The 23,841-nt window shown below is 42.3% G+C and overlaps 1 protein-coding gene across 1 annotated transcript in view; it reads right to left on the reverse strand.

The window, feature by feature from the left end:
• Positions 1-9,785: 9,785 nt before the first annotated feature.
• The window catches only part of LOC122787855 (unconventional myosin-IXb-like), a 550,285-nt gene continuing 536,229 nt past the window's right edge, over positions 9,786-23,841 (reverse strand). Inside the window, exon 4 of the mRNA XM_044054771.1 lies at positions 9,786-9,896. Within this exon, the coding sequence (XP_043910706.1) occupies positions 9,786-9,896 (111 nt within the window). The remainder of the gene's footprint in view (positions 9,897-23,841) is intronic.

Raw genomic sequence — 23,841 nt, forward strand, 5'->3', positions numbered from 1 at the left:
CATGTGCGTGGGCCTGTTTCTTTTAACCACATGCTCCATACTATCAACATTAGCATGCTAGAAGATACTGGAAGCATGAATTTCTCATTTGCAAGCATATTTGTGTGCGTTTCTAAGACCTCATATATCTGACAAATCCTAATGGCATTATTCAAAGTTAAATGACTGTCGCAAAGAGAAACCTTTTCTCAAAACATCATCTTTAATACCTCACATCTGTCTTTTATCAACTTATCCTTTAAATCACCAAATCTGCATGCTTTAGCCTTGTTTTTCAAGTCAGTTATGTATGCTACAAAAGTTTCAAAAGGCTTTTGATCCCTCGTGTAAAATAAGTGCCTTTCCATTGTTCTATTCATTTGGGGGTTACACATTTCTCTAAATTTACGTTTTAGGCACTTGGGGTCTTCCCTTGTTTCAGCTGGTACCACTGTGTGACTGTTTTCCCCTCTGCTGCAAACACAGCAGGTGCATACACAAATTAACGCTCTCTTTCTATGGCTTCTGAACCAGCTAATTTAAGCAGAATAAAATATCTTTGTACATGCATCTTTGTCAGAAAATGCAGCTTATATGAAAATATTGTACATTTGCTCAGACACACTCCAGTTCTCTGCAGTATTTAGTACAATTGGAGCTGTTCTACGAAAGTCTGTCATGTCAACAAATTATAGTAAAACAATACAATACTGGCCCGCTTGTAATTGTATAAGAACATGCGCACACAAGATACTTGTAATAACATTCAAATGCTCAATAAATTCTTCAAAATATTGTACTTTGTGAAATATGCTTTGGAATGGATGTATTTTGCGAAATAACTGCATTGTAATACTGCACAAACTTGTGAGCAGTCTGTATACTTCGGATGTCTCAAATAGTTTTAATGTGAAAAAGTAGCACATAGTGAAAAAAAACTGCCATTTTCCTTATTTTATACATTTTAAGCAATTATGACATTAAACATTTTTGTAAATATTTTGAATATTTTTATCGGTATGTTTCAGACATTGCATTTAACTAGAAATTAATTTTGAGTATTCTGAGTACTTCTTTTTATATCTGAGTAAGAAATCATTTTAAGCAAGTATTTGTACCTGGAATTCGTTTGACCTGCTTTACGAGTTTTACGTGCAGTAGGGTTGATCCATCTCTATATTCCTCCAACAAAAACTGAGTGCCTTTTGGTCTTGATTATGGATCCCATTTTAACATCATGTCGCTCGTCCTATGTTATGATTCCAGATGAACAGGCAGAGGTAGTTTGTTTATATGTGGTGTTTTGTAGAAACAGACCAGGATGGATAGCAGCAACGTACAATGTAAACGAACTGATAAACTGAGAGACCATTGCATACATGCATGCTTACATCTCAATAGCGATCGACAAACTAGCAGTCTGGCTCGCACATGCTCAGTATTTACACACATGTGCAAGCCCATGGAAGGCTACTTAGTTATACATACATACTGATCTACAACTGTTTGTGGATGCACTTTTAGTATGCTACCCTGATTCATTGTGTAGTGTAGATGGTGTGTTATGTTTACACCCTTCTTTTACAAAAAGTACATCAAACCTCTAGATTGCTGTTATTGGGATGGGAGAACCTGATATAAAGTTAGACCACTACATTGTACTTTGATACTGTAAAAAGAAAAAACAAAAAAAAATCTTACTCCTGACAAGGCTGTAAGTGTTTGGACTTCAATGTTCTCTCCCACGTAAGTGTGAGGTAACAGAAGTGGAATTGCATAAGTAGGTTAGCTTTTGATTTGCCTTGATCAGCAGCATCTTGCATAGAAAATATATATTTTTTCTAATCTTACAGAAAGTTATCGCCTGTTTAGACTGAAGGACTGCATTATCCCTTAAAACATTTGCATGTTTCTATGTCTGTGCTGGTTTGACTTTGGCCTGTGGGGAGGTTATCTTTAGCTGTATATCACATCTTCATTCTGTGTTTGATGAAAAACAGTTAGTCAAGATAAATAAAAAAGGGGCTGTGCCTATTTCATTTTTGCCATTAGGTCAGATTTGAGGTTGCTTTGCCTTGATGGAAAGGAGATATCCCACTACCCTGTTACTCGGGGTCTGATTTACTGTTCTAATTGACTAGTTTGGGTTGATGAAATGGCTGACTGCTGCTGTTATTGGCATCCCCTACAAAATGGAGGTGCCGTACTACAACTTCTTATGCTATAGCATTACTAGGGCCAGGGGTCTGCTTCACATCAGTATTTTACCTGATCTGCGGTTGGAGGCCCAGTCTGACCCATGCAGCCTACTAGGTACTCCCCATACATTGCTGCACTAGCTGTACTAGGCTACCTGCAGGCATCGATCTGATGTAGACCTAAGTCTGCACAGGTTCTTTGTGTTGCACTGTCTTTTTTCTGAAATGTAAACAGTTATCAGACTACATTAGTGTGATCCTCTGTTCTACTACACCTCTGTCTCTCTAGCTGCAACTTTTACCTTTTTTTTGTCCTTCACTTTACCACATACCTTTATTTGTCCTACACATCTAGTTATATTTAGTTACCGCTGCGACATGTATGCACACATTGTGGTTTGTCACAGTACCAGTGATGAGACATAATCTTTTTGAATTGAAACCATCTGCTGTCCCATCTTTTCACCCACTTGATGCGCATCTTTATGCGGTTACCTAGTAGCTTAGCATTTATCACACTGTTCGTCTGGTACATATTTGGGCTACTTTTCCTGTATTATATTTTATTTTTCTTGGCTGTATTTTGAATTCTACTCCCTGGGCTCCCCTGAATATGGTTTCTTGGACCACCAGGATCACACACACATGCAGTCCGCAGGCAAGCAAATGTGCCAAGATTTTAAGTATTAAGACTAGATAGTATGACCTTTTATAATTGTAGACGATTCTGTGTCAGTGCATTGGTATTTAACCCTGTTAGTGGCATGTGCCCAGACTGTAAAGAGAAACACTTCCCTTGGATTAAGCATTGAGCTAGAGGGATCGAGAACTAATTATCTTTTTTCAGTGGAATTCCTAGAATGTTGAAATAATTGCACAGCTGGGGGTTGGAAGCTCTGGGCTGTGAACTGACCTGATGGTACTTAATGCATATTAAAATCCTGAACAAATCTTTCTGTCTTTCAGGTTATTTCTCTGCTAGGCTTTCAGACTTGGTGTGCCCCCCACCAAACGAGCATGTCATTCAAAACATCAGAATGAAGAGCCCCTCCCCAACCCATATCTAGTCCTGTTGTTTGCTTCTGCAATAATGTGCTGACTTGTGTGTTTGTAAAATTGTATTTCAGCATTACTGTTTGGTTTTGATCATGTCTATTTCCCTAAATAAAAAGCAGAAGCTTTATCTGAAAAGAGCTCATGTTAAAACAGATTGAGTAGTGATGTCAGGAAGCAATGTACAGTAGAAACAGATGGAAAATGTTACATCTGTTCGGCAGAGATCGAAAAGGAAATGTTTTGGCAGTAGAATGGTAATAAGACAATGATTTGGAACTTTTCTGTTTGTACTGTATAGAAAAAAATCTAGAGAGTTAACATTCAACAGAAAATATGTCTGAGGTGGTGAAACAGTTTGACTATTCTGTCTCAGTTTAACTTTTGTTAAATTTCTCAAGGTTTCTTTTGGTGTTGACCGTAAGGTCACAGTTTGATTTATTGCTGGCTGGTGAAGTATTTCCTTTTAAGTTTTGAAAGCTGATTAACCGCAGGAAGTTAAGATATCTTTTTAAGGAATCTCCCTTTCCATGTGGCCACAGTTGTCATTCTTGCCCTCACTATCACATAGATTAGAAATGAGCAGCATTTTGTATGTTTTCTTTTCTTGTAAAGATTACATTTTAGAGTTGTAATTCATCATCCACAGGTACCACCATTCATTAATGTGCCCCACCTTTAAGTAGGTAATGACACTTGAGCAGGTTTACTTGTGGACTTGCTTTGTTAAGGTGAATTGGCTCTTAGAAGCATTGTGCTGATTGGCTTGTCCTAATGCCTCCTATGGATGCGTTGTAGCAGTTTGGTTTACAGAACTTTTTAGCATGTCAAGCGTCTCCCTCCAGTGTCTGGAATTTTTTTTGGTGGGGGGCAGTGGTGGGCGGTATGTTTCTGAAAAGATGGAGAAGTGTAAGCACTAGGAATAAGCTATTTCAAGAAGTACTGCATTTCAGATGTGACCTCAGAGCTTAGAGAAAGTGAGGGACACGCCCTGGGTTCTTCATAGTTCATATGGGAGTTGTAGAATTTTAACCTTGGATCTTAGGGTTGTAGCCATAAACCAGCGTGGTATTTCTCCTAATTATACGTTTGTGTGTGTATGTGTAGGTAGGCATTTGTGCACCAGTTTTAATATTTGAAGATAGCTAGTTCTTTGAAATATTCCCATATTACTTTTGCAAACATGTGGATGAAGTGCTTTTCTGGCTGTTGGGTGGGGGCACTGCAAAAACTCTTTGGTATTGAATTTAAGGCAGGGAAGAATTCAACGCATTTTAGAGAGCCATTTATAAGCTTTGGTGGCCATAGTTAATGGCAAGTAAAGCTAGCTGATGCTTCAGCGTTCATTGCTGTAGCTTGAACATATAGAGTTGGGAGGGTGGCCTAATGGTTAAGGTGTTTGCCTTACAAACACAAGGTGCAGGGTTTGAGTCTCACAAGGTATAAATGGCTAGGCTTAAAATGGCTCGCAAGGGCAGTTAGCTTAGTACTAACCTATGAACCTATGTTCGTGTTTCACTGTTGCAGTCCTAACAAATGGGTTATCCGGCTCCCGGTAGCCCTCAGTCAGTAAGAATACCAAAGATAAGTAAAAATGACGTTTGTTGCCGTCTGTTGTAAAGGACATCAGGGTGTCCGATACAAAAGGAGGCAGCCGACGTCACTTCCTCAGTCTTCTTTGCCGCGGAACCCGAAGCAGAAGCTTTTCATGCACGAGTGCCGGTCGGCAGTTTACCTTTGTTGGTTTCTGATTACAAGAGTTGAAATCTGCTACAGCTAAGTACCCCATTGGGGGTCCTCTTTTCTTGACTTAATGAATGTCAAAGTTAATAACTGCCTTACCTGCGGAAAGCAGATTCCCCATAGAGATTTTCATTCCCGTTACATTATTTGTTTAGGCCTTGACCATGACGTTCCCAATTGTGATTTCTGTGCCTCCTTTAATCCACGTACTGTCTGGGTTAAGATTTTGGCTAGGCATTTTGGAGTTTGGCCCAGGCTTGTTGGTATGGCGTCCGCTGGTCTTCAGGCTTCGGATGTTCTGAAGAAACGTAAGGATCAGGACCGCTACAGACCTCAGAAAGCCAAGTCCTCGGATGAGGTTAAGTTGGTAGTCAGTCAGGCGGTAGCCAGTGAGACGCCTTTGTAGTCCGCAGATGTACAACCTCAGCCCTTGGTGGAGTCTGAGTCCCTTAGGGCTTCAGTCTCCATTTTGCCTTCCGACCTGTCACCAGTCGCCTCTTCTGCTGGAGCTGCTAAGCTGACTCTTGTGTCTGAGGCTTCCGTTTTGCATTCTGACAGCAAACTTCTTCCTTCAACCTCTGCTGCAACTTTGGCTGTTGCCAGGCCTCCCGAGTCCTTCATGCTTGCGGGTAAATCTTCCATTCGTTAGCCTGTGAAAAGACGGTCTCAGCTTCTTCTCGTTCCCCTCAATCACAAACTCTCAATATGGAAAAATCGAAAATGGTACCATCCAAGGAGATAACATTCCTGCGAGTGAGTCTGAACACAGCCACCCAGATGATATATATCACCCAGGAGAAGCAGGCAACTCTTTCAGCTTACTTCAAGGATTTTGCAAGCCTGTCCCAGCTCCCTGCAAGGAAATACCTGCAGGCTCTGGGATTCATGGCATCTTGTATTCTCATGATTCCATATGCAAGACTGCATATGAGGAAATTACAATGGTACCTCAAGAACATTTGGTGTCAACACACAGAGGACCTGGATATGATGATTCCTCTGCTTCCATCTTTGCAGATGGAGTTTCTGTGGTGGGCAACAGCCTGTCTACAAAACAAAGGCATGCCTTTTCGGACACCTCTTGCCACTCTAGTTCTGACTACAGATGCATTGGACTATGCCTGGGGAGCACATCTGGATGGCAGATTCATTCAGGGTCATTGGAACGCCCAGCAGATGCACATGCACATAAATCTAAAAGAGTTGATTGCAGTTCAGCAGGCCTTACTAGCTTTCAAGCATCTTCTTTTTCCAGGGACCCTGCTTGTCAGGACAGACAACACCACGGTCTTGTGGTTCATCAACAAGCAGGGAGGGCTCACTCTTACCCCCCTGTGCAGGCAAAGCATGAATCTTTGGTCCATGGCAGCATCCCTGGACCTCCATCTCCTAGCTGTTTCTTCCAGGAAGGCTCAATGTTTTGGCAGACCAATTGAGCAGGCAAACTCGCTGGATCCTCACGAGTGGCAGCTGAACAGAGCAGTCTTTTACAGCATCATTCAGCACTGGGGAACTCCTCAGGTGGATCTTTTCTTCTCCCTAGACAACCATCTGCTACCTCTCTTTTGCACCAGACAGCAGCACAGCAGAGCCTGGAAAGTGGATGCTCTGTCCTTATCTTGGACGTTGCTGTCAGTGTACGCCTTCCCTCCTCTTCCCAGAGTATTTAGTGAAGATCAGGGACGAACGTCCAAGGACTATTCTCATTGCTCCGGACTGGCCCTGACAGCATTGGTACCCGCTGCTTCGCAGTCTCTCCCAACTTCTTCCTTGGCATCTTCCTCTGAAGCCAGATCTTTTGATTTAGGAAAGGGGAAACATTCTACATCCTCATCTAAAGTCTCTCCATTTGGCAGCATGGCTCATTGTATGACTCCTTCCTTTCTTCTTCCCTTTCCCAACAGGTGGTTGACGTGCTGAGGGAGGCCAGAAGGCCTAGCACTAGGTAATCCTATGCTGGCAAATGGGAAAGGTTCTCTCAATGGATGCAGGCTAGAGGGGAGTCTGCTTCTCAACCTGCCCTTCCTCTGATTCTGGAATACCTGGCTGATTTGCTTCATGGTGGTCTTTCTTTTTCCTCTGTCAAGATCCATGCTTCAGCCATCTCTGCTCATTGTTCTCTTGAACAGCCCATTTTCTGTCATCCCCTGATGAAAATATTTCTCAGAGGTGCTTGCAATTTAAAACCTCCCAGAAGAGCACCTACTCCGGCCTGTGATCTTAATTTTGTTATGGAGAAACTCCTCCTTTCTCCTTTTGAGCCAGCTGCCTCTACAGATTTAAAGTTTCTCTCTTGGAAGACCACCTTCCTCTTGGCCATAACTTCAGCAAGGAGAATTTTGAAGCTGCAAAGCTTTGATGGCCGTGGAGCCGTTTATTATTTTCCATGCAGATAGTCTCTCTGAGGACTAATCCCTCCTTTATGCCTAAGGTGGTTTCCAGCCTGACTCTTAATCAGTCCATACACCTTCCTATCTTCTTTCCTAATCCTCGCAGTAGAGGTGAAAGGATCCTACATTCTCTTGATTTGCATAGACAGCTCAGGTTTTACCTGGACAGGACTAAGGCCCTTCGGAAATCAGCACAGTTGTTGGTCAGTTTTGCCCCTGGAGCCCAGGGCAAGGCTATTTCTAAGCAAATCATTTCTAAATGGATTGCACATTGCATTTCTTTTTGTTCCTTTCATGGCAAAGCTCCGCTTCAAGGGGTTAGGACCCACTGTACTAGAATAGCTTCCACTTCTGCAACCTTTCTAAGGGGTGTCCCTACTAAAGACAATTTGGAGGTTGCCACATGATCTTCTGTTCACACTTTCACAAAGCATTCTAATTTGCCTCTGTTTTCCAGAGCCAGGGCAGGGTTTGCCACTGTGGTGTTGCAGGGTATTCTCTCCAACCCTTGATGCTGTTGTTTCCTCCCCCTTTTTCCACTGGGCTTTGGTAATCAACCCATTTGTTAGGACTGCAGCAGTGAAATGCGATCAGCATAGTACAGTTGTGTACACTTACCATAAATGTAGATGTTTGAGTGTATTCACTGTTGCAGGCCTGGTCCCCCCCCCCCCCTTCCCCCTTTTTTGTGATCCTCTCCTATTCTCTTTTCCTGAGGTACAGGCTTAATTTATTTATCAAATTGTTTTTTGATTTAAGCCTTATTTTCTGGGGGCTCCTGACTGTTATGGCAAGAAAGACTGAGGAAGTGACGTCGTCTGCCTCCTTTTTTTATCTGACGCCCTGACGTCCTTTACAACCAACAGCAACTGATGTCTTTTTTACTTACCTTTGGTATTCTGGCCGACTGAGGGCTACCGGGAGACAGATAACCCATTTGTTAGGACAGCAGCAGTGAATACACTAAAACATCTACATTTATGGTAAGTGTACATAACTGTACTTTTTCTTGAATGGTGGTTAAAAATGGTGCTTGCTTGAGTATTTTAGAAAATGCATGTTAAACCACTTCAGAGTTACCCTCCAGGAAGTCTGCGTAGTGGTTTGGAGTGAGTGATTCCCTAGGGATTAGTGATGCCTTCCCTCAAGGCAGATTGTGTTCAGCACGTTTCGTACATTAGTAACAACATTCTCTCAACTGCCAAAGGTGATTTATTTATTTGACTGACATTTGTTTACTGGGAAATTCTGACTGTATAATAAATGTACATTTTCAGCCGAGGCCTGGGATAGAAAAGCTCCAGAGAATTAGATAGCATCAAATAAACTAGATTTAAAAAAGGCACATATACATAGAATTTGACAGTGAAATGCATATGATAGGATACAGTAAAGCATGAGGAGACACCAGTGATGATGTAATGGAAAAAAAGACAAATGTAACAATCAGTAAATACAGAAATTTAAATATGATACCCTGTATGTACAACATTATTAGAAGTATAGTATTTTGTGTTAGGGATGAAAAAAAAAAATCAAGTCCCCCCCCACCCCCCCCCAAGAATGAGGAAGGGCAGGTGTTGAAGGGTGCAGAATAGGTAGTGTGATGAGTGTTTGTTGATGTAGGTCGTTCATTTGAGGTGCTTGGGCAGCATAGCCATGAGATAGTGAGAATTTCTTTGAGAGAAGACTTCAATACATGGAGGATAGATATAGTTGGGGTTGAATTTGGCATATAGTTCCATAGTTTTGTGCATGTAGTGTGCATATGAACTTTGCCAAATACTTGGATTTCAAGCAGGTTTTTGTATTGATAGCACAGAGGTCTATTTGGGAGATAGTGGCGAAGTACTGAAGAGCTAGATGAGCAGGTATTGGAGTTTTGTAGAATTTATGGATTAAGACCTGTATGGGCTATTTGATGTGGGAGTTGTAACCAGTTGAGAGCACACAATGCAGAGCAGTGATGAGATGGACAGTTTAGCTGCAAATCTAGCCATCTTGTTATAACATTGCTCCAGTTGTGACTTAGGAAAGAGCTGTATGTTACTCGAAATAGGTGACCCATAGAGAAGATAGGGTAAAAGGTAGGCTTGCTATACAAAGCAAATTAAATTCCTTACTCTTAGTAGAACCACCTTAGTGTATGTGTTTGTACAGTTTTGTATGTGAAGATCAAACTGTTAAGCTGTCATCTATGTGCCTACAAGCAATTTGATGCAGACGACTACTTCAGTAGCTGTTTGTAGACGTAATGTGGAAACTACTTGTAGCTGGAAACTATATTGATTTTTTCTACCTGTAGTTCTAGTTTATAGGCTTGTAGAATGCATTTCATCCTGCAAGTTTAGTGCAGCATTATTCAGTTATGCAGATGCAGAGATTGCAGGTTGCATGCCAGTAAAAGTTGCTGCATCAGTAATCATTTTCTTCTCTGTAGTTCCATTCCATAAAGGAGGGCTGCTGAGCCAACTAAGATCTTGGGAAGGTTGCTTGATTCAGTTATGCTATCTGTTATCTGTTTGTTGTTGATCTGCAGGCAAAATTAAAAAAAAAAAAAAAAAACTTCAGTAATGATACCATGTGTGCTCTTTGGTCTATGTGGTAATGGTCTAAAGACTACAGCAACATTTTCTAGCGACATCTGTGAAACCACTGCTGTAGTCCGTGCACCTGATGAAACTGTACAAGTCTGTTGGCTAGGTTCTGTTTGCGACTGTTCTTGTTGGACTGTATTGAAGTGTTAACCATGTGAGTGAATGGAACACACATCTAGTTCTTCAGATGTGTTCGTAGTACAACTTAAGCTCACAGACATCTGACAAAGTAAGGTTAGCTTGTTGTTTGTATTGATCCATTTCTGGAGATGATCCTTACTTATACAGGTGATTTTGTTTTTACCATTGACTGGCTCCTAATATGCCAGTTTAAGCTGCATAAAGTCGGGTTGAACCAGGATTTTGGGAATTGTAAACAGGTTGCCTCCTGCTACCTAGTGCAGGCACACACAGTCGCTGCAGGATGGCAAACTGCCCTTTTCTCCTCGGTGTTAAAAATTCTTACTGTGGCGCTAAACAAAACACTTCATTAACTATCTAGTATTAAAACAAGCACGTATTATTCAGGATGTAGTCATCTTTGCTGTCTCGCATATATCCATTTGTGTTTCAAAGGATTCATAGTAATGCAACAAACTAACTGTGGAATAAACCAAAACTAATAAGCCTTATCTCCACAAAACTGCAAACAGTGTACCAGTTGAAATGCAGTAAAAAATTACAGTTGGGTTGGCATAATGGCCAAGGTACTTCACAGGCCAGAGGTACAGGTTTGATTCGTACAAAGAGAAATTGGGTAGGCTTAAAATAGCCAAAAGTGCAGCTAGTCTAGTACTTATGGCTAGGTTTAAAAAGGTCATTGTAGTAGTCAGTGTAGTAAGCACCTATGAGCCTGTAAAATCATTTATTGCAATATATACCCAAACATCCCTCCACGTATGTTTAAATACCACACACCATACATAAAACATTGGTGAGAAGCCAAGGGCACAGTTGTGCACAGAACCTTTCAGTACTGCAGTCCATGCTTAACAGCTTGTAATACACATCATCCTATCCCCTTTAAGTGTTTGTAATACACACACCATCTGAACTTACATTTACTTCCTCTGAGTTCATCCCAACACCTAGGAAGGGCATGCCCCCACAGCGGGCACATATACAACTTTATTCCAGTTGAACACAAGTGAGTTTGTTGTGTACCATATATTAGCATAATCAGTCATCTGTTCTTGTTCCACTCATTCACATGTCCCTATACCATCATGCTTCCATTTGAAGTTGCACAGCTGGTGACCTTTGAGCTGGTATAATTTGTCTCTTGATAAATTTGTACGTCATGGTTTATATGGTACACTCGTATCTGAAGGAGATGGAAAGAGACTTCATTAATATTACTGCTGTTTCCTAAAGCTTCCCTCTGAAGCAAATAGTTTGCATTTTGTCTGGCAGTGAGCTTAGAGGATTAAAGAGCTGTTAACTAGCAGTTTCCTGTGGTCCAGTGATACAAGGTTTGATTCCCTTGACCTCTATTTCCTACCTGTGTGACTCTGAGCAAGTTGCTCAACCATACACTGATCCTGGGCCAAGTTTGAAAAAGGTCCATGGAGATCATTACTCTACCCTGGAAAACAAATATAATAAAATATTTTTGTGGTGATTTCTCATACAGTAGTGCAGTCCACTACACTCTCGTTATGCTTTCACATGCTTTGGGAATGTCAGTCTTTTGTGCCATTTTAGTAACATGATGGCTACTTTTTGTTACTAGATTATGGTGTTGTGTACAAGGCTGCTAGAGTGGCATTATATCCTTATTGGTTAATGCATTAAGCTCTGAACTGCTGCTGCTTGTAAGTGTAGTTTGGATTTGTATAGTTGTACATCTGTATAGTAGTGTGCATTGGTTAGTTAGGGGGAGACACTGAAAGGTTTTAAATTTTTTTTTAAACTTTTGCTCTTGCTGCTTGACAGTTTTCAGCCTTCCCCCTCTGTCAAACACCTTCTCATTACCTCATCACCAAGGGTTAGAGACAGATGAGAGGGACACCCATCATTTAGCCAGCCATCACGGGTGTTTCTCCCTGCATATGCCTAGTAGCAGCCCTGTTGTGAGATGTGCAGTGGATGTCAAAGCAGCACTGCCTGCAAGAGTCTGAAACTACTTGTTTCTTTGGTCTCCACCATGGAAATCAACCTACATGCATGCGTTGTAGGCATGCCCTCCTCGAAAGATGGACCCATGATTCTCACTGCCTGCTCTGTCAAACGCAAGAGACACTCTTTGAACTTGGATCATATTCAAGGCTTTATACCTCTGCATTACTGGCACAAAAACAATATATGTTAAAATGTGCATGTCAAAATGCTGCTCAGTTTGTTGATTTTTAAACAAATGATCAAACACAACAGGTTTATCAGCCAATCAAAAGTAACATACTTTTTTTTTTTTTTTTTTTGCACGGGGGGTAACCCCTCACTACATAGATAAATAAAATGCGCACACACCAACTCAAGGATCGCACTTCAGTGGAAAAGGGCCGATTCCCCTATCCTCACTGTACTTCAATTTTGAATAAAAAGCCGGTACATATGTGATGAGCTGATTTTTGGATTAGCTGTACCAGCTTTTTTTGTTCGACAACTTGACTTCTTGATCACTTATCTGTTACCCGTAGAAACAGATTCTGCCATCCAATTTGACATTTACATTAATATTGCAATGGCTTACAAAACATCCATCAAGTTGCATTTCCTGCTTCAGTCTGTTCAGTATCCAACAAAAAATTTGACTTCTTGAAAAAGGAACAGGGTCCATTTTTTTTTTATTGTCTCGTGTAAGTCTCTCACAGCAGAGTGGTTGAAGTAACTGGTCTATATTAGATGAGCGACCGTTCCGATGTTCGAATCTTAGATGGTAGATATATGATCGAACGTCGGAAAGGTCGAAGGTGAAAGTCAACTTTTCACGTGCAGAATGGGAAATTTTTTTCTTTCTGCACTGATGTGTTCTCGGAGTTGGTATATTTAAGTAGGTGGGGTGTGGGGGGTGTCTTGCCCCCCTGCTCAGAGTGGTAAGGTAAGTTTTTTTATTTTATTATATAGTCGATGTTTCGAACTTCGCTCATATGAGTTCGCTCATGTGAGGTTTGAAGTTTTGAAACTTCGACTGTGTAATATAGACTCGAAGTAACAATAGACATCAGTGAAGGGCTTTACAATTAGAAGGGATTACTGCAAGAATATTTCTAATTTTATTTCTGTAATGTGTTGCTTGTGGCATGATATAAGCAACACTAATAACTGCACGTGTTTGGCCTGTTTTTTTGAGGCCTTTTGCATAGTTTCCTGTCTACTAGTTCCACCCAAAGTTGTCTAATTTTAAATGGCAGCCTTTGACAGTATTTTAGTTGTTCAATGTCTGGAGGCATGTAGTCTTTGAAGAAACACTTAGAAGAAGCTCATGTTTAGCCAAGTTTCTGGCACTCCCAAGTATGTAAAACTTTAAATGAATTTTAGGTAAATATCCTAGCAAAACTGTTAGTAAAGCATTCTAAAAGGTTCTTTGATATTCAAATGCTGACATATACTTAGGTGAAAGTACTCACCAAGACTTGAGGATGAATTCCGTTTCAGCACTGCTACTCTCCTTTGCTTGCTGACTTTTCATTTCTCCATTCGGACCCCTATCCTGTGTGACTACCTACAAGTTGCCAAAACCAGTATAACAGACACCCAAACAACCAACCTAATCATTCACTGCAGCCTAATTGCAGCCTGGTGGGATGGACATCAGTTCACAAGAATTTATTTTCTTTGGAGCAAATTTCTCTTTCATGCTAAACAGTGTAGCTGTGTAACCATTTTCACATACAACTGGGTAACTAAAAATTCACCCATGGTCTGGCTCCACAGTCCTTTTTAAAAAGGGTTACAAGTAGGAGGCATTGCAACAGCTAGGGTACAAGTGACCTACCTGATCAAATGCCAATCAAGAATTCATAAAGCTGTGAGTAGAATGACAAGTGACATAAGAAGGTGATACTGCATACAAATGTTAAGAACATGCTTTTGATGGAGAACACCTTTCCTTAAAGTAACAGCATTCTCACTGTATGATGCAGATGTCACTGTCTCACAAGGAATTCATTGGGCATCCCTTAAGAGATTAGCCAGAGATCAGCTGCATGTTTGACAGCTGGCATGTTCATTGCTGTAATTGCGCTGTAACTTCTAGCTAGTTTTGATGGAAACTGCCCTTCTGTAATAACATTTGGTTAGTTTGCAGCCATTTGCCCTAATGTTCTCTGTTAAGAATTTTTTTTTCCCTTGAGGAAGTTTGTTTTAAATGGTTGCATATAATTTCTTTAGCTGAAAAGTAAAAACTTTTTATTAAATTATTCATACTATTGCATAAGCGTCAGACAAAGGTTATTTTGCACAGACTGGCTTTTTGAAATGATGGTAAGAAGCCTGACAGTTTTGAAGACATGAGACTGCTTTACACTCCGGAATCGCTAAAAGTACATTGCTTAAACCAGGCATTTTTAAGAGATCTTTAACATATATAGGTGTTGTGAACTTGGCTGTGTAAAATCAAATGTCCCTGTTTGTTGCCATTAGCTTGATGAAACATGTCCCCAAAATGAGACCATTTTGTGCTGACCTTCTGATTTTTTTTTTGTTTACTGAACAAAACTGGATTGTGTATCCATCTGTTATGTAAGCTATGTGGAGATGTTTTTAGCTAAACAAGCTTGTTGGATTCTGTGACATTGAGTACTACAAAGAATACACCTAGAACAAAAGAAAGTGTAAGGTTACCTACCCTTTTTTTTCACTCTAACCAAACCCCCCCCCCCCCCCCCCCCACTACCAGTTCTTAAGGTAAAGATGCACCAGAATTAGTTACACCAGAAACGGCATAGGAAGGTTTTAATTGCTTTTCAAAACTGGGAGTCGTCAGAACTGCATATCATGACAGGAAAGCTCAAACACTAGAAGAGCTGAACATAAATAATTGTTTCCTTGGCAGTCAAACTGTAATGCTAGCCTCTGCTTAACTGTTGCATGATTTCACTCGATAAAAATGTGGCTTTCATTTTATAGCCATGTCTGGATGCAGCAACATTTTGTCAAAAGCTGGCATTTAGTTGACAAGTTTTTCTTTTTCTGTGGCTTTTTTTCATCCTTTATGCCTCTTTAAGCAGTCTGCTGTATATAGAGAAACAAGAGAATGAGGTTGCTGCATAGTTTGTTTGAAATAACCTGGCATACTTTATTTCAGGAAAAAAAGTGCTAAAAAATATTCACCTCTGAGTGCATTTTGTTGTCTTTCTGAAACATAAGGTTGCCCATGGATGTATGTATTCACTCTGAAGCTTCATGGTGTATAAAGAGAGGGGAGGGGGGTAGATAAGCAAGTTATGAAGTGGCAGTGGTTTGAACCTGTTGTCTTTCTGTCCTTTTTAGGAAAATATTAAGGTGAGGGCTGCAAGTCACAAGAACTAAACAAAATTATTCAAAGAAATGAAAATGTTTACACTTTTTTTCTTGCATCTTGATGACAAGTCGATGCCCTTTTATAATGGGATCCAAGAAACTCTTAGATGTTCTTCTCTTCCTATGTTGCAGTATTCTAGTTGAGGGATTTCCTGCCCTCAGGTGACTTGTACATTGGCTGCTATACAAACGCTTCAGCTTGGCTGTTGCAGCTACATGGGACGTATGGCCATAAACCAGAGGCTTTAAATGTGACATCTGCAGACACAGTCTTTAGAACTTTTCAGCCGCAGACGACTGACACATCGTGTGTTGGCTCCTTCTCATCAGACGTCTCAAAAAAGCTAAGTAACCTGTTGGGTTTTTTGTTTTTCATATCCAGTTGTTATTGCATAGGCTTGGTTTGTTGTAGCATTTTATAGCCGATGTCAGGTAAAAAGGGTAAATGTCAGTGCGGGTGCCAGATACCCCATAAAGGCACCCATGATAGGTGAGTTTTTTGCTTAGGCCGAGAGTATGACCATTCCGTTTGCTCCATTTGTCAATAGTTTATGCCGAAGATCCTATGCAGCTGTTTGGCCGCACTGAATCTCTATTTAGAAAACCAGCGCCTTAAGCGGTTAGCCCTAAGAATGGATCCCGCCTCAGGGGGCCGCATCAGAACCTCCATGTAAGAAGCTCAAGTTTCCTAGGCCTTATTCATCTGCCGCTCCATTACCGGACGCCTTGCCAGCTGCCGAATTTAGGAGCTGAAGGGCGCCCGGCGGATCCATCGACTTCAACTACCTTTGGGGAAGCCATTGCTCAGCCGATGACTGGCGCGTCTACGGAGCCAACCCTGACTACCGTCGAGGGGAAACAGAACCTGTGGTACCTTCGACCAGGATCCAGGCTTCTGATATGGTTTCTACTAAACCTGATTCCAGGCCGGTTCCAACATCAACCTTGGCTAAAAAGAAACAGAAAACCAACCATGCGTCCTCCACTGCAGAAGGCCTAACAGATTGGCAGTCCTTCACTTCTACCCTGATGCAAGCTTTTGCTCAGCCCTAGGCTGGCTTCAGCTTCTTCCTTCCCCTAATGACATCTCGGGTTATGGAAGAAGAGCATGATTTTCCTCCTCAGAGGACTCCATATCTTACACCTCCCAAATTGCATCTCCCCAGGAGTAGTATTCTCCTGATGAGGAATTTATTGACGGGGGAATTCACCCCTGAGGATATTACATTTGGTGAGACCATCACCAAAATGAACTACTTCAAATGGGGGATACCTCACAGACACCCAGAAGAGGTATTTTGAGCTTCAAGTTGAATCCCCCTCTGCTGTTCTTCCCGTTCTGCCAGCTTACTTGGATGCCTTTAATTCTGCATCTAAGGCCCCAGACTCACAGCCACCGGCCCCCCAAGCGACCAGATAGCTTCTACAAGGTGCCTGATGAGCAGAAATTCTTAATCAAACCACCCTTGGCAGACTCAGCAGTGATTGCCATCTACCCTGATAAGCAGTCCTGGCTCCTTCCCTCCTCCTCACTCCTACCCACTGATAAAGACAGCAAATCTATGGATAGGATTGGCAAGAAGGTATACACTTCTTCTACATTGGCTTTCAGAGCCATTATCTGTCAGACACACATGACTAAGTATGCTCTAGACTTGGTCTCTCAAGCCTCCTCCATGCTGGCTTCTATCCCCATTAAGGCTGACATCTCTTCCAAACTTTCTCTGGCTACACAAGTAGCCAGACACTATTAGATGCAGCTTTGATGCTGTAGAAGCATCTGCTCACTCTGCAGCATCTGCTTCTGTTCCCAAGAGATACCCCTAGCTGAGACTTCAGAATCTCCCAGAAGACCTCAAGTCAAATATCTTGGATGTCCCCCTGGATCACAGTTTCCTTTTTGGGGAACAATCTGCAGATCTCTCTAAGAATCTGCAAGAACAAATAAGGAATTGCAGGACTTAAAACATTTGCTGGTGTCCCCCATTCCCAAGTACTACAGAAACTATCCAGCTAAAGCCACCTTTGTTGAGGTGTAACCCTACCAAGATGGGTACTTCAGTATCTAGAATAGGTGCAAGATCCACCATGTCCAGACCTGCTGCACCACATCCTCAGTCTAGACTACGCTTTCAGGACAGAGGAAGCCCAAACAATGTGTGACTGCTTTGCCCACCTCCCACTGTCAGCACACCTTCCCCACTGCCTCCCTTTCTGGCAAACTATAACCTCGGACCAATGGGTTCTATCCATAATCCAAAAAGGATATTTCCTTTCCTGGAAAGAAAAACCTCCCATGAGATGCATACCATGCCCCCCCAAAAACCAACATCATCTCCTTCCACAGGTTCTGACAGACGTCCTGAAGCTGGGTGCCATGGAACCTTTTCCCTCAGGACAAGAAGGAAGAGGTTTCTACTCCTGTCTCTTCCTAGTTCCCTAGAAGGACGGCCCGTGGAGACACATCTTAGACCTCTCCTTCCTAAATCTTTACCTTCAGGTGCCCCCCTTCAAAATGCTGTCACTTCCCACCCTGCTTCCTCTCATACCAGCCAAGGCTTTCATGGCCACCTTGAACCTAAAAGAGGCCTACCTACACATAACCATCAGGGCTTCCCAGAGAAGATTCCTGCGTTTCTCTGGGCCCTCCTCTCATTTCCAATTTACTGCTTTGCCCTTGGTTTGTCCACTGCCCCCAAGTATTGACAGAATGCTTGGGCCCAGCCATTGCCTTCTGCAGAACTCCGGGAATTCAGATTTACTCATATCTAGACGACATCCTAATACTGGCAGAGTCTAAAGATAACCTCTCAAATCATCTGCACTTCATGTCCCTTTTGCAGAATCTAGGGTTCAGCCTCAACCTTTCCAAATCCTGCTTGAAAGCAGACCAGGGCAAGATTTTCCTGGGTTGCAGAATCTGAACGGGTGGACTGAAGGCCTTTCTCCCACAGGACAAGGTTACCATCCCTGACATCCCACTTCAAGGAGCTGCTATTCTCTCAGACAGTAACTGCAGGGCAATTCCTTCGACTCCTGGGCTTAATGGCAGCAACCATCCGTATGCTACCACTGCCCAGAATGCATATGCACAAGCTACAGTGGTACCTCAAGAACATTTAGTCCCAGTACCTGAATCACTTGGAATAAGTAATCCCCCTCCTTCCCTGTCTAAAGAAAGAAAAATCAGCTGGTGGATCCAACAAGTCCAGCTAAACCCAGGCCTTCCACTCCAGCCCCCCCCCCCCCACAACCCAAGTAATGCATACAGATGCCTCAGATTCAGGTTGGGGTGCAACAATGGCATCCTACAAGGTTCAAGCAAGCTGGCACCCTTCCTTGAAGGCCAAACATATCAATGTCAGAGAAATGACAGCAGTCTTCTTAGCTCTAAAAACATTTACCCCTCTCCTACCAGGGGGCCTTCTCATAGTAAAAGACAATATCGCTGTAATGTGGTACCTCAACATACAGGGAAGGGACAAGGGCATATCAGCTGTGCAGACTAACCCTCACAGGACTACAAGCAAGCAGATCTCGTAAGCAGGACATCCTCTCCACAACACGAATGGATACTGGACAGGACTGTATTCCTAGATATAGTCCACAAGGGGGGCACTCCTCAAATAGACCTGTTCACCTCCCCCCCCGAACAGGCAGCTGCAGATCTTCTGCTCAAAGACCTACTCCCCACTAGCCTAGAGAGTTGATGCTTTCAGCATCCCTTGGGAGGGGGGAGTTTCTTTATACCCCCTTTCCCACTGATTTAGAAAGTCCTCCTGAAAATCGGGAAGGACAAACCGAAAATCTTGTTGGTGACTCCCTACTGGCCAAGGCAGCACTGTTTTCCCCTACTTCACAATCTAGCCAAGGGCAATAACTACAAGTTACCCTACAAGGTGAACCTCCTGACACAAGAAAAAGGAACTCTCCACCCACACTTGCAGATGTTGTCCCTGACACTGTTGGTTATAAACTTTTGATCCCATTTAGACACCACTACTCAGGACGTGTTTTCAGTCCTGAGGGAGGCCAGAAAACCTACAACAAGAAAAGCATACCTAGGTAAATAGGAAAGATTTACTAAATGATGTCTAAACAATGGAAGGGGACTCCATATTGCTGATATCCCCCTAGTTCTTACGTGTGTGTCAACTGATGAGAAGTGGACTTTCCTGTTCAGTGAAATTACACCATTCTGCAATATCCACCTGCTTGCCTCTTGATCCCCCCTTGCTAGCCACGCTTGACGTAAAACTCTTCCTTAAAGGTGTGTTACACATTAGACCTCCAAAAAAGCCTATCCCTCCACCATGGGACGTGAACTACATCCTGGAAAAGCTTACCCAACACCCATTCGAACTGGCTAGGGCAGCTTCCCTTCAGATATGTACATGGAAAACAGTCCTCCTTGTGGCTATCCCATCAGCCAGAAGGGTTTCAGAGCTACAAGCCTTCATGGCGTGTCCCCCTTACACCATGTTCCACAAGGACAGGGTTACCCTGAGAACTAACCCCTCATTTATGCCCAAGGTCACGGTGGTCAATGATTTGTCTCTAAAGCAATCTATCCACCTTCTTTCCCTGTCCCATAAATGAAGAGGAGAGGATACTCCACTCCCTTGATGTACACGGGCAACTAATTACCTGTACAAAACTAAATCCATTAGGAAATCTAAACAAATCTTTTTCCTTCCATCCCAGAGCATTGGGCAAGGCAGTCTCCAAACAAACCATCACATGTTGGATCCAGAAAGCCATTTATTTTTGTTACTTCCACCACAGAAAAAAAAACCCAGTGGGAATAAAGGCCCATTCCGCAAGAGCAATGGCCACCTCCAAGGCTTTTCTAAAAGGTCTGGACACTGCTTCCGTTATGGAAGCAGCCACATGGTCCACTATCCACCCTTTCACCAAACAGTACAAGCTAGACCAAGCCTCCAGAGCATGTGCAGGATTCGCCAGGGCAATCCTACAGGGCTTTGTAGAATCCTCTTCTGCATCCGCCACCTTCTCATCCAACTAAGCTGTGGTACTCATCCCACAAATAGAATACTGCAACATAGGAATAGAAGGACATAAGAATAGTGTAAAATCTTACCATAACCATAGATCTCCTTCTCTTCCATGTTGCAGTATTCCTTCCCAACCACCAGTAACCCCCCTCATCATTTTCCTTGCATCCCAGCATCAACCTAGACTTACCTATACTTCAGATGGACTCCAGGGTCCCATACCTGGCACCATTGGCATCTTCTCCTGCTGGGCCTTCTACTCTACATGCTGAGCTTCAAGTTCTGAAGATTGTGCGTGCAGACATCACATTTTAAGGCCCCTGGTTTTATGACCTTTGTGTGACGTAACACGCAGCTGCAACAGCCAAGCTGAAGCTTTTGTATAGAAGCCGACGTACGAGTCGCCTGAGGGCAGGAAATCTCACAACTAGAATACTGCAACATGGAAGAGAAAGGATTTATATGGTTGTGGTAAGATTTTACACTATTCTTTTTTGAAAAACGCAGTGTGGTAAATGTTCAGCAGCAGCTATGCATAAGGTAAAAGAAAAAAAAAGTACTCTGAGCCATGTCAGATTATCTGAAAAAGTTAATTGAATGCTACGTTTGGATGAGAACAAATAATTTTTAGTGTGTGGGGCAGAGCACCCACCCCAGCACTCTGCACCTCCATCTTAAAATGTACTTCAAGAGGGTGCATCTTTGTAAATGGGGCATTTCTGCCATTGCAGCAGGCAACATCATTGATAACTGTTACTCAGCAGACCTGTTAAAAACTGGCTACAGGTGAAATAGTGTTTGGTAGTCTGACAGGTTACGTCTGTGCAGAGTAAAGCATTCAGTGATTAAACAGAATGCATTGTATAAGGTACATAAGAAATGCAAAGCATACACAATTTGTTATGTAGTAGTGGTTGGGAAATGGCAGTATATCAAGCGGCTTGTGCAGAGGTGATGCCCTCCTCTGGTATATCATGGCCTTTCCCACTTCAATTTCTCCAAATGCTTATTTATTTATAATTAGTTTTGTTTTTCCCACTTGTATCGTATCAGAGCTGTCTGGGTATCTTTCTTCCACATTGCTCATGGCCAGTAGGGGTTTGCAGTTGTGATGCAGTTATCGTTTGGCCCTTGGTCACTGGTTCTGCTACATTGGCTGTGCATCAGTCTGTCGTGTGATTGTACTTTTCCACTAGAAAGTCGCATGACATAAAGATAGTATCTTCTCATATGTCAGATTAACAAAGTAATCTTTAAACAAAAAAAAAAAAAACTTCCAAAAGCTCCTTTCTCATTCCCAAAGCATCTTCCTCTCCAGAGTCTAAATAAGTCTTTAAAGTTGCTGCATTGCGTTGCACTTCTGTTAAGTTAACTAATACAGCTGCTGTGGATTGATGCTGGCCAGTTTGCTAATGGCACAGTGACTTCATTTTAGTGTTTCTCATTGTTTCATTCTGGTTTGCATTTCTTACTTTTGTATATTTGACAAAGGTCCTTTCTGTTTATCAGGGGTGAGCTCAACACTTGATGCTTTCTTTGGTGCTGAGGGGTAACATTTCTTCTAATACAGACATGGCACTCAGCTGCTGTTGCCTTTGTGCTAGGTTCTAGTATTAACAAAAAGCTTTCTTGGCTGCTTCATTGATGATTTTGGCTGGGAACCAGTACTGTTTGTGTTTGTTAACATCTTAGATATTGCCTGCAATTATCCACCCCAAGAGTTCTTTCCCTCCCTGCCTTCCTCTTTTTCCACTGAAAAACCACACCAAGTGTTGCAAACAGAGCGTTATATCTGCAGGCTTACAGGCAGTTGTCATCTTCTGCACAAGTTAATTTCTGTTCCAAAGGCGTTGGCAGTGCCTACACAGCCTTTTATGCCTGCCCTTATCAATTACATTGCAAGTTATGAAAGTGGCCATTACAGGTGTGGTATAGTTTTTTACTAGGGTTTTAAAAAACTCTTTCTGGAATAAATGGGCCAAGAGTTAACAGTAGGGTAGGAATAAAAGGATGCATTTGCTGGAAGAATTAGCAAACTCCATTCAGTTCCGAGTTTAGCAGTTTAAATGAAACTGGAAGTTCTTTTATTTAACTGTACCTTGAAACTCAAGCCCTGTTTGTCCTTTTCCAGAATAAGTTGCTCTGATGTCATTTTCATTTGTTCTTCAAGCAATGGGTCCAGATCCGACCCAAGGATCCAACTCTGTCGCTTTCTGAAGATTCTAGCATCCAGATCTTGAGCGTCTCCCTTACCCATAATGCCCCTGACCCCAACACCATCCAGATCTCATTTGATGCTCAAGAAGGTTGGGATTACGACTTCTCGAGCTCCATTGGGGTTGAGTGATTACACTCTTATTAAATCAGAATATTTTTCTCCTCCTCTGCTCTAACTTTACATACATGTAAAATATGCAATATGCGTGTACTCTCTTTACTTGTATTTACCATAACGTTTTGGTAATTAGTTCTGAATTCTCGAGTATCTCTCATATACTTCAGGTATAATTCCTAACTACCATTGTTGGCATTTTTTTTCCTTTTCTTTAACTATTAAAAAAAGTCTATCTTTGTTTTGTGTTTTATCTTGGTTCTGGTATGGCTGATAAAGCAACTGGATACAGAAAATGCACTTCCTGTTTGGCATAAGATCCCTAATTCTGATGCCCACATGGAGTACATTTATTGTTTAGGCCCAGCACATCTGGAATCTCCATGTGCTGTTTGTGCGGCCTTTAGTCAAATGGCTATTAGTCAGAGGAATAAGCTTATTTTAAAAGGTCTACTCCCTCCTTCAGCTTCCTCCACAGGTACTTCTTCAGGGGCTCAAACCCCCACTAAAATTCCAGGAGCCCAGGGAGCACCACAAGCGCTCTCCTGCCTGGACTCTTCCACAGACATCATCTTCGGAGCCTCCTGAAAAGGTTCCAAAACTGTCTGATCTTAAGGCTTCAATTCTAAAACAGCCTACCTCTATGTTGCCTCAGATCTCTGTTCCCAGATTCTTGCCAGAACTGGTGTTCCTGAGGTTAAGGTCACCCTTTCTATAGGAATCTCCCAGAAAGTCCTCTAGGCCACCCTCCACATCCTCTTCCGTTGGGTCCTCTCGTAGTCTGAAGCGGAGGTGGATAGGATGATGAGGAAATTCCTCAGGGCACAAATCCAGATGTGGGTTTTACTAGCTCTCTGCCCATTGGATCCTTGAGCTGCCAACCTGCTTTTCTTCCCATTGTTACTCCTTCTTCAATTCAACCACCTGTTTTGGAGTCCTTGGATCCTAATGCCCCATGAGTTGACATATCTGATCCAACAGTTCTTCCTACTTCAACTCCATCTACCTCCCTGACCTATTTGGCTCTGATGCTGTTGGAGCATGATGGCTCTTGGAGCTGAATTGCCTGCG

This window comes from Protopterus annectens, chromosome 13.part0 (genome assembly GCF_019279795.1).
Source record: "Protopterus annectens isolate FY-2018-M chromosome 13.part0, PAN1.0, whole genome shotgun sequence".
NCBI lineage: Eukaryota > Metazoa > Chordata > Ceratodontiformes > Protopteridae > Protopterus > Protopterus annectens.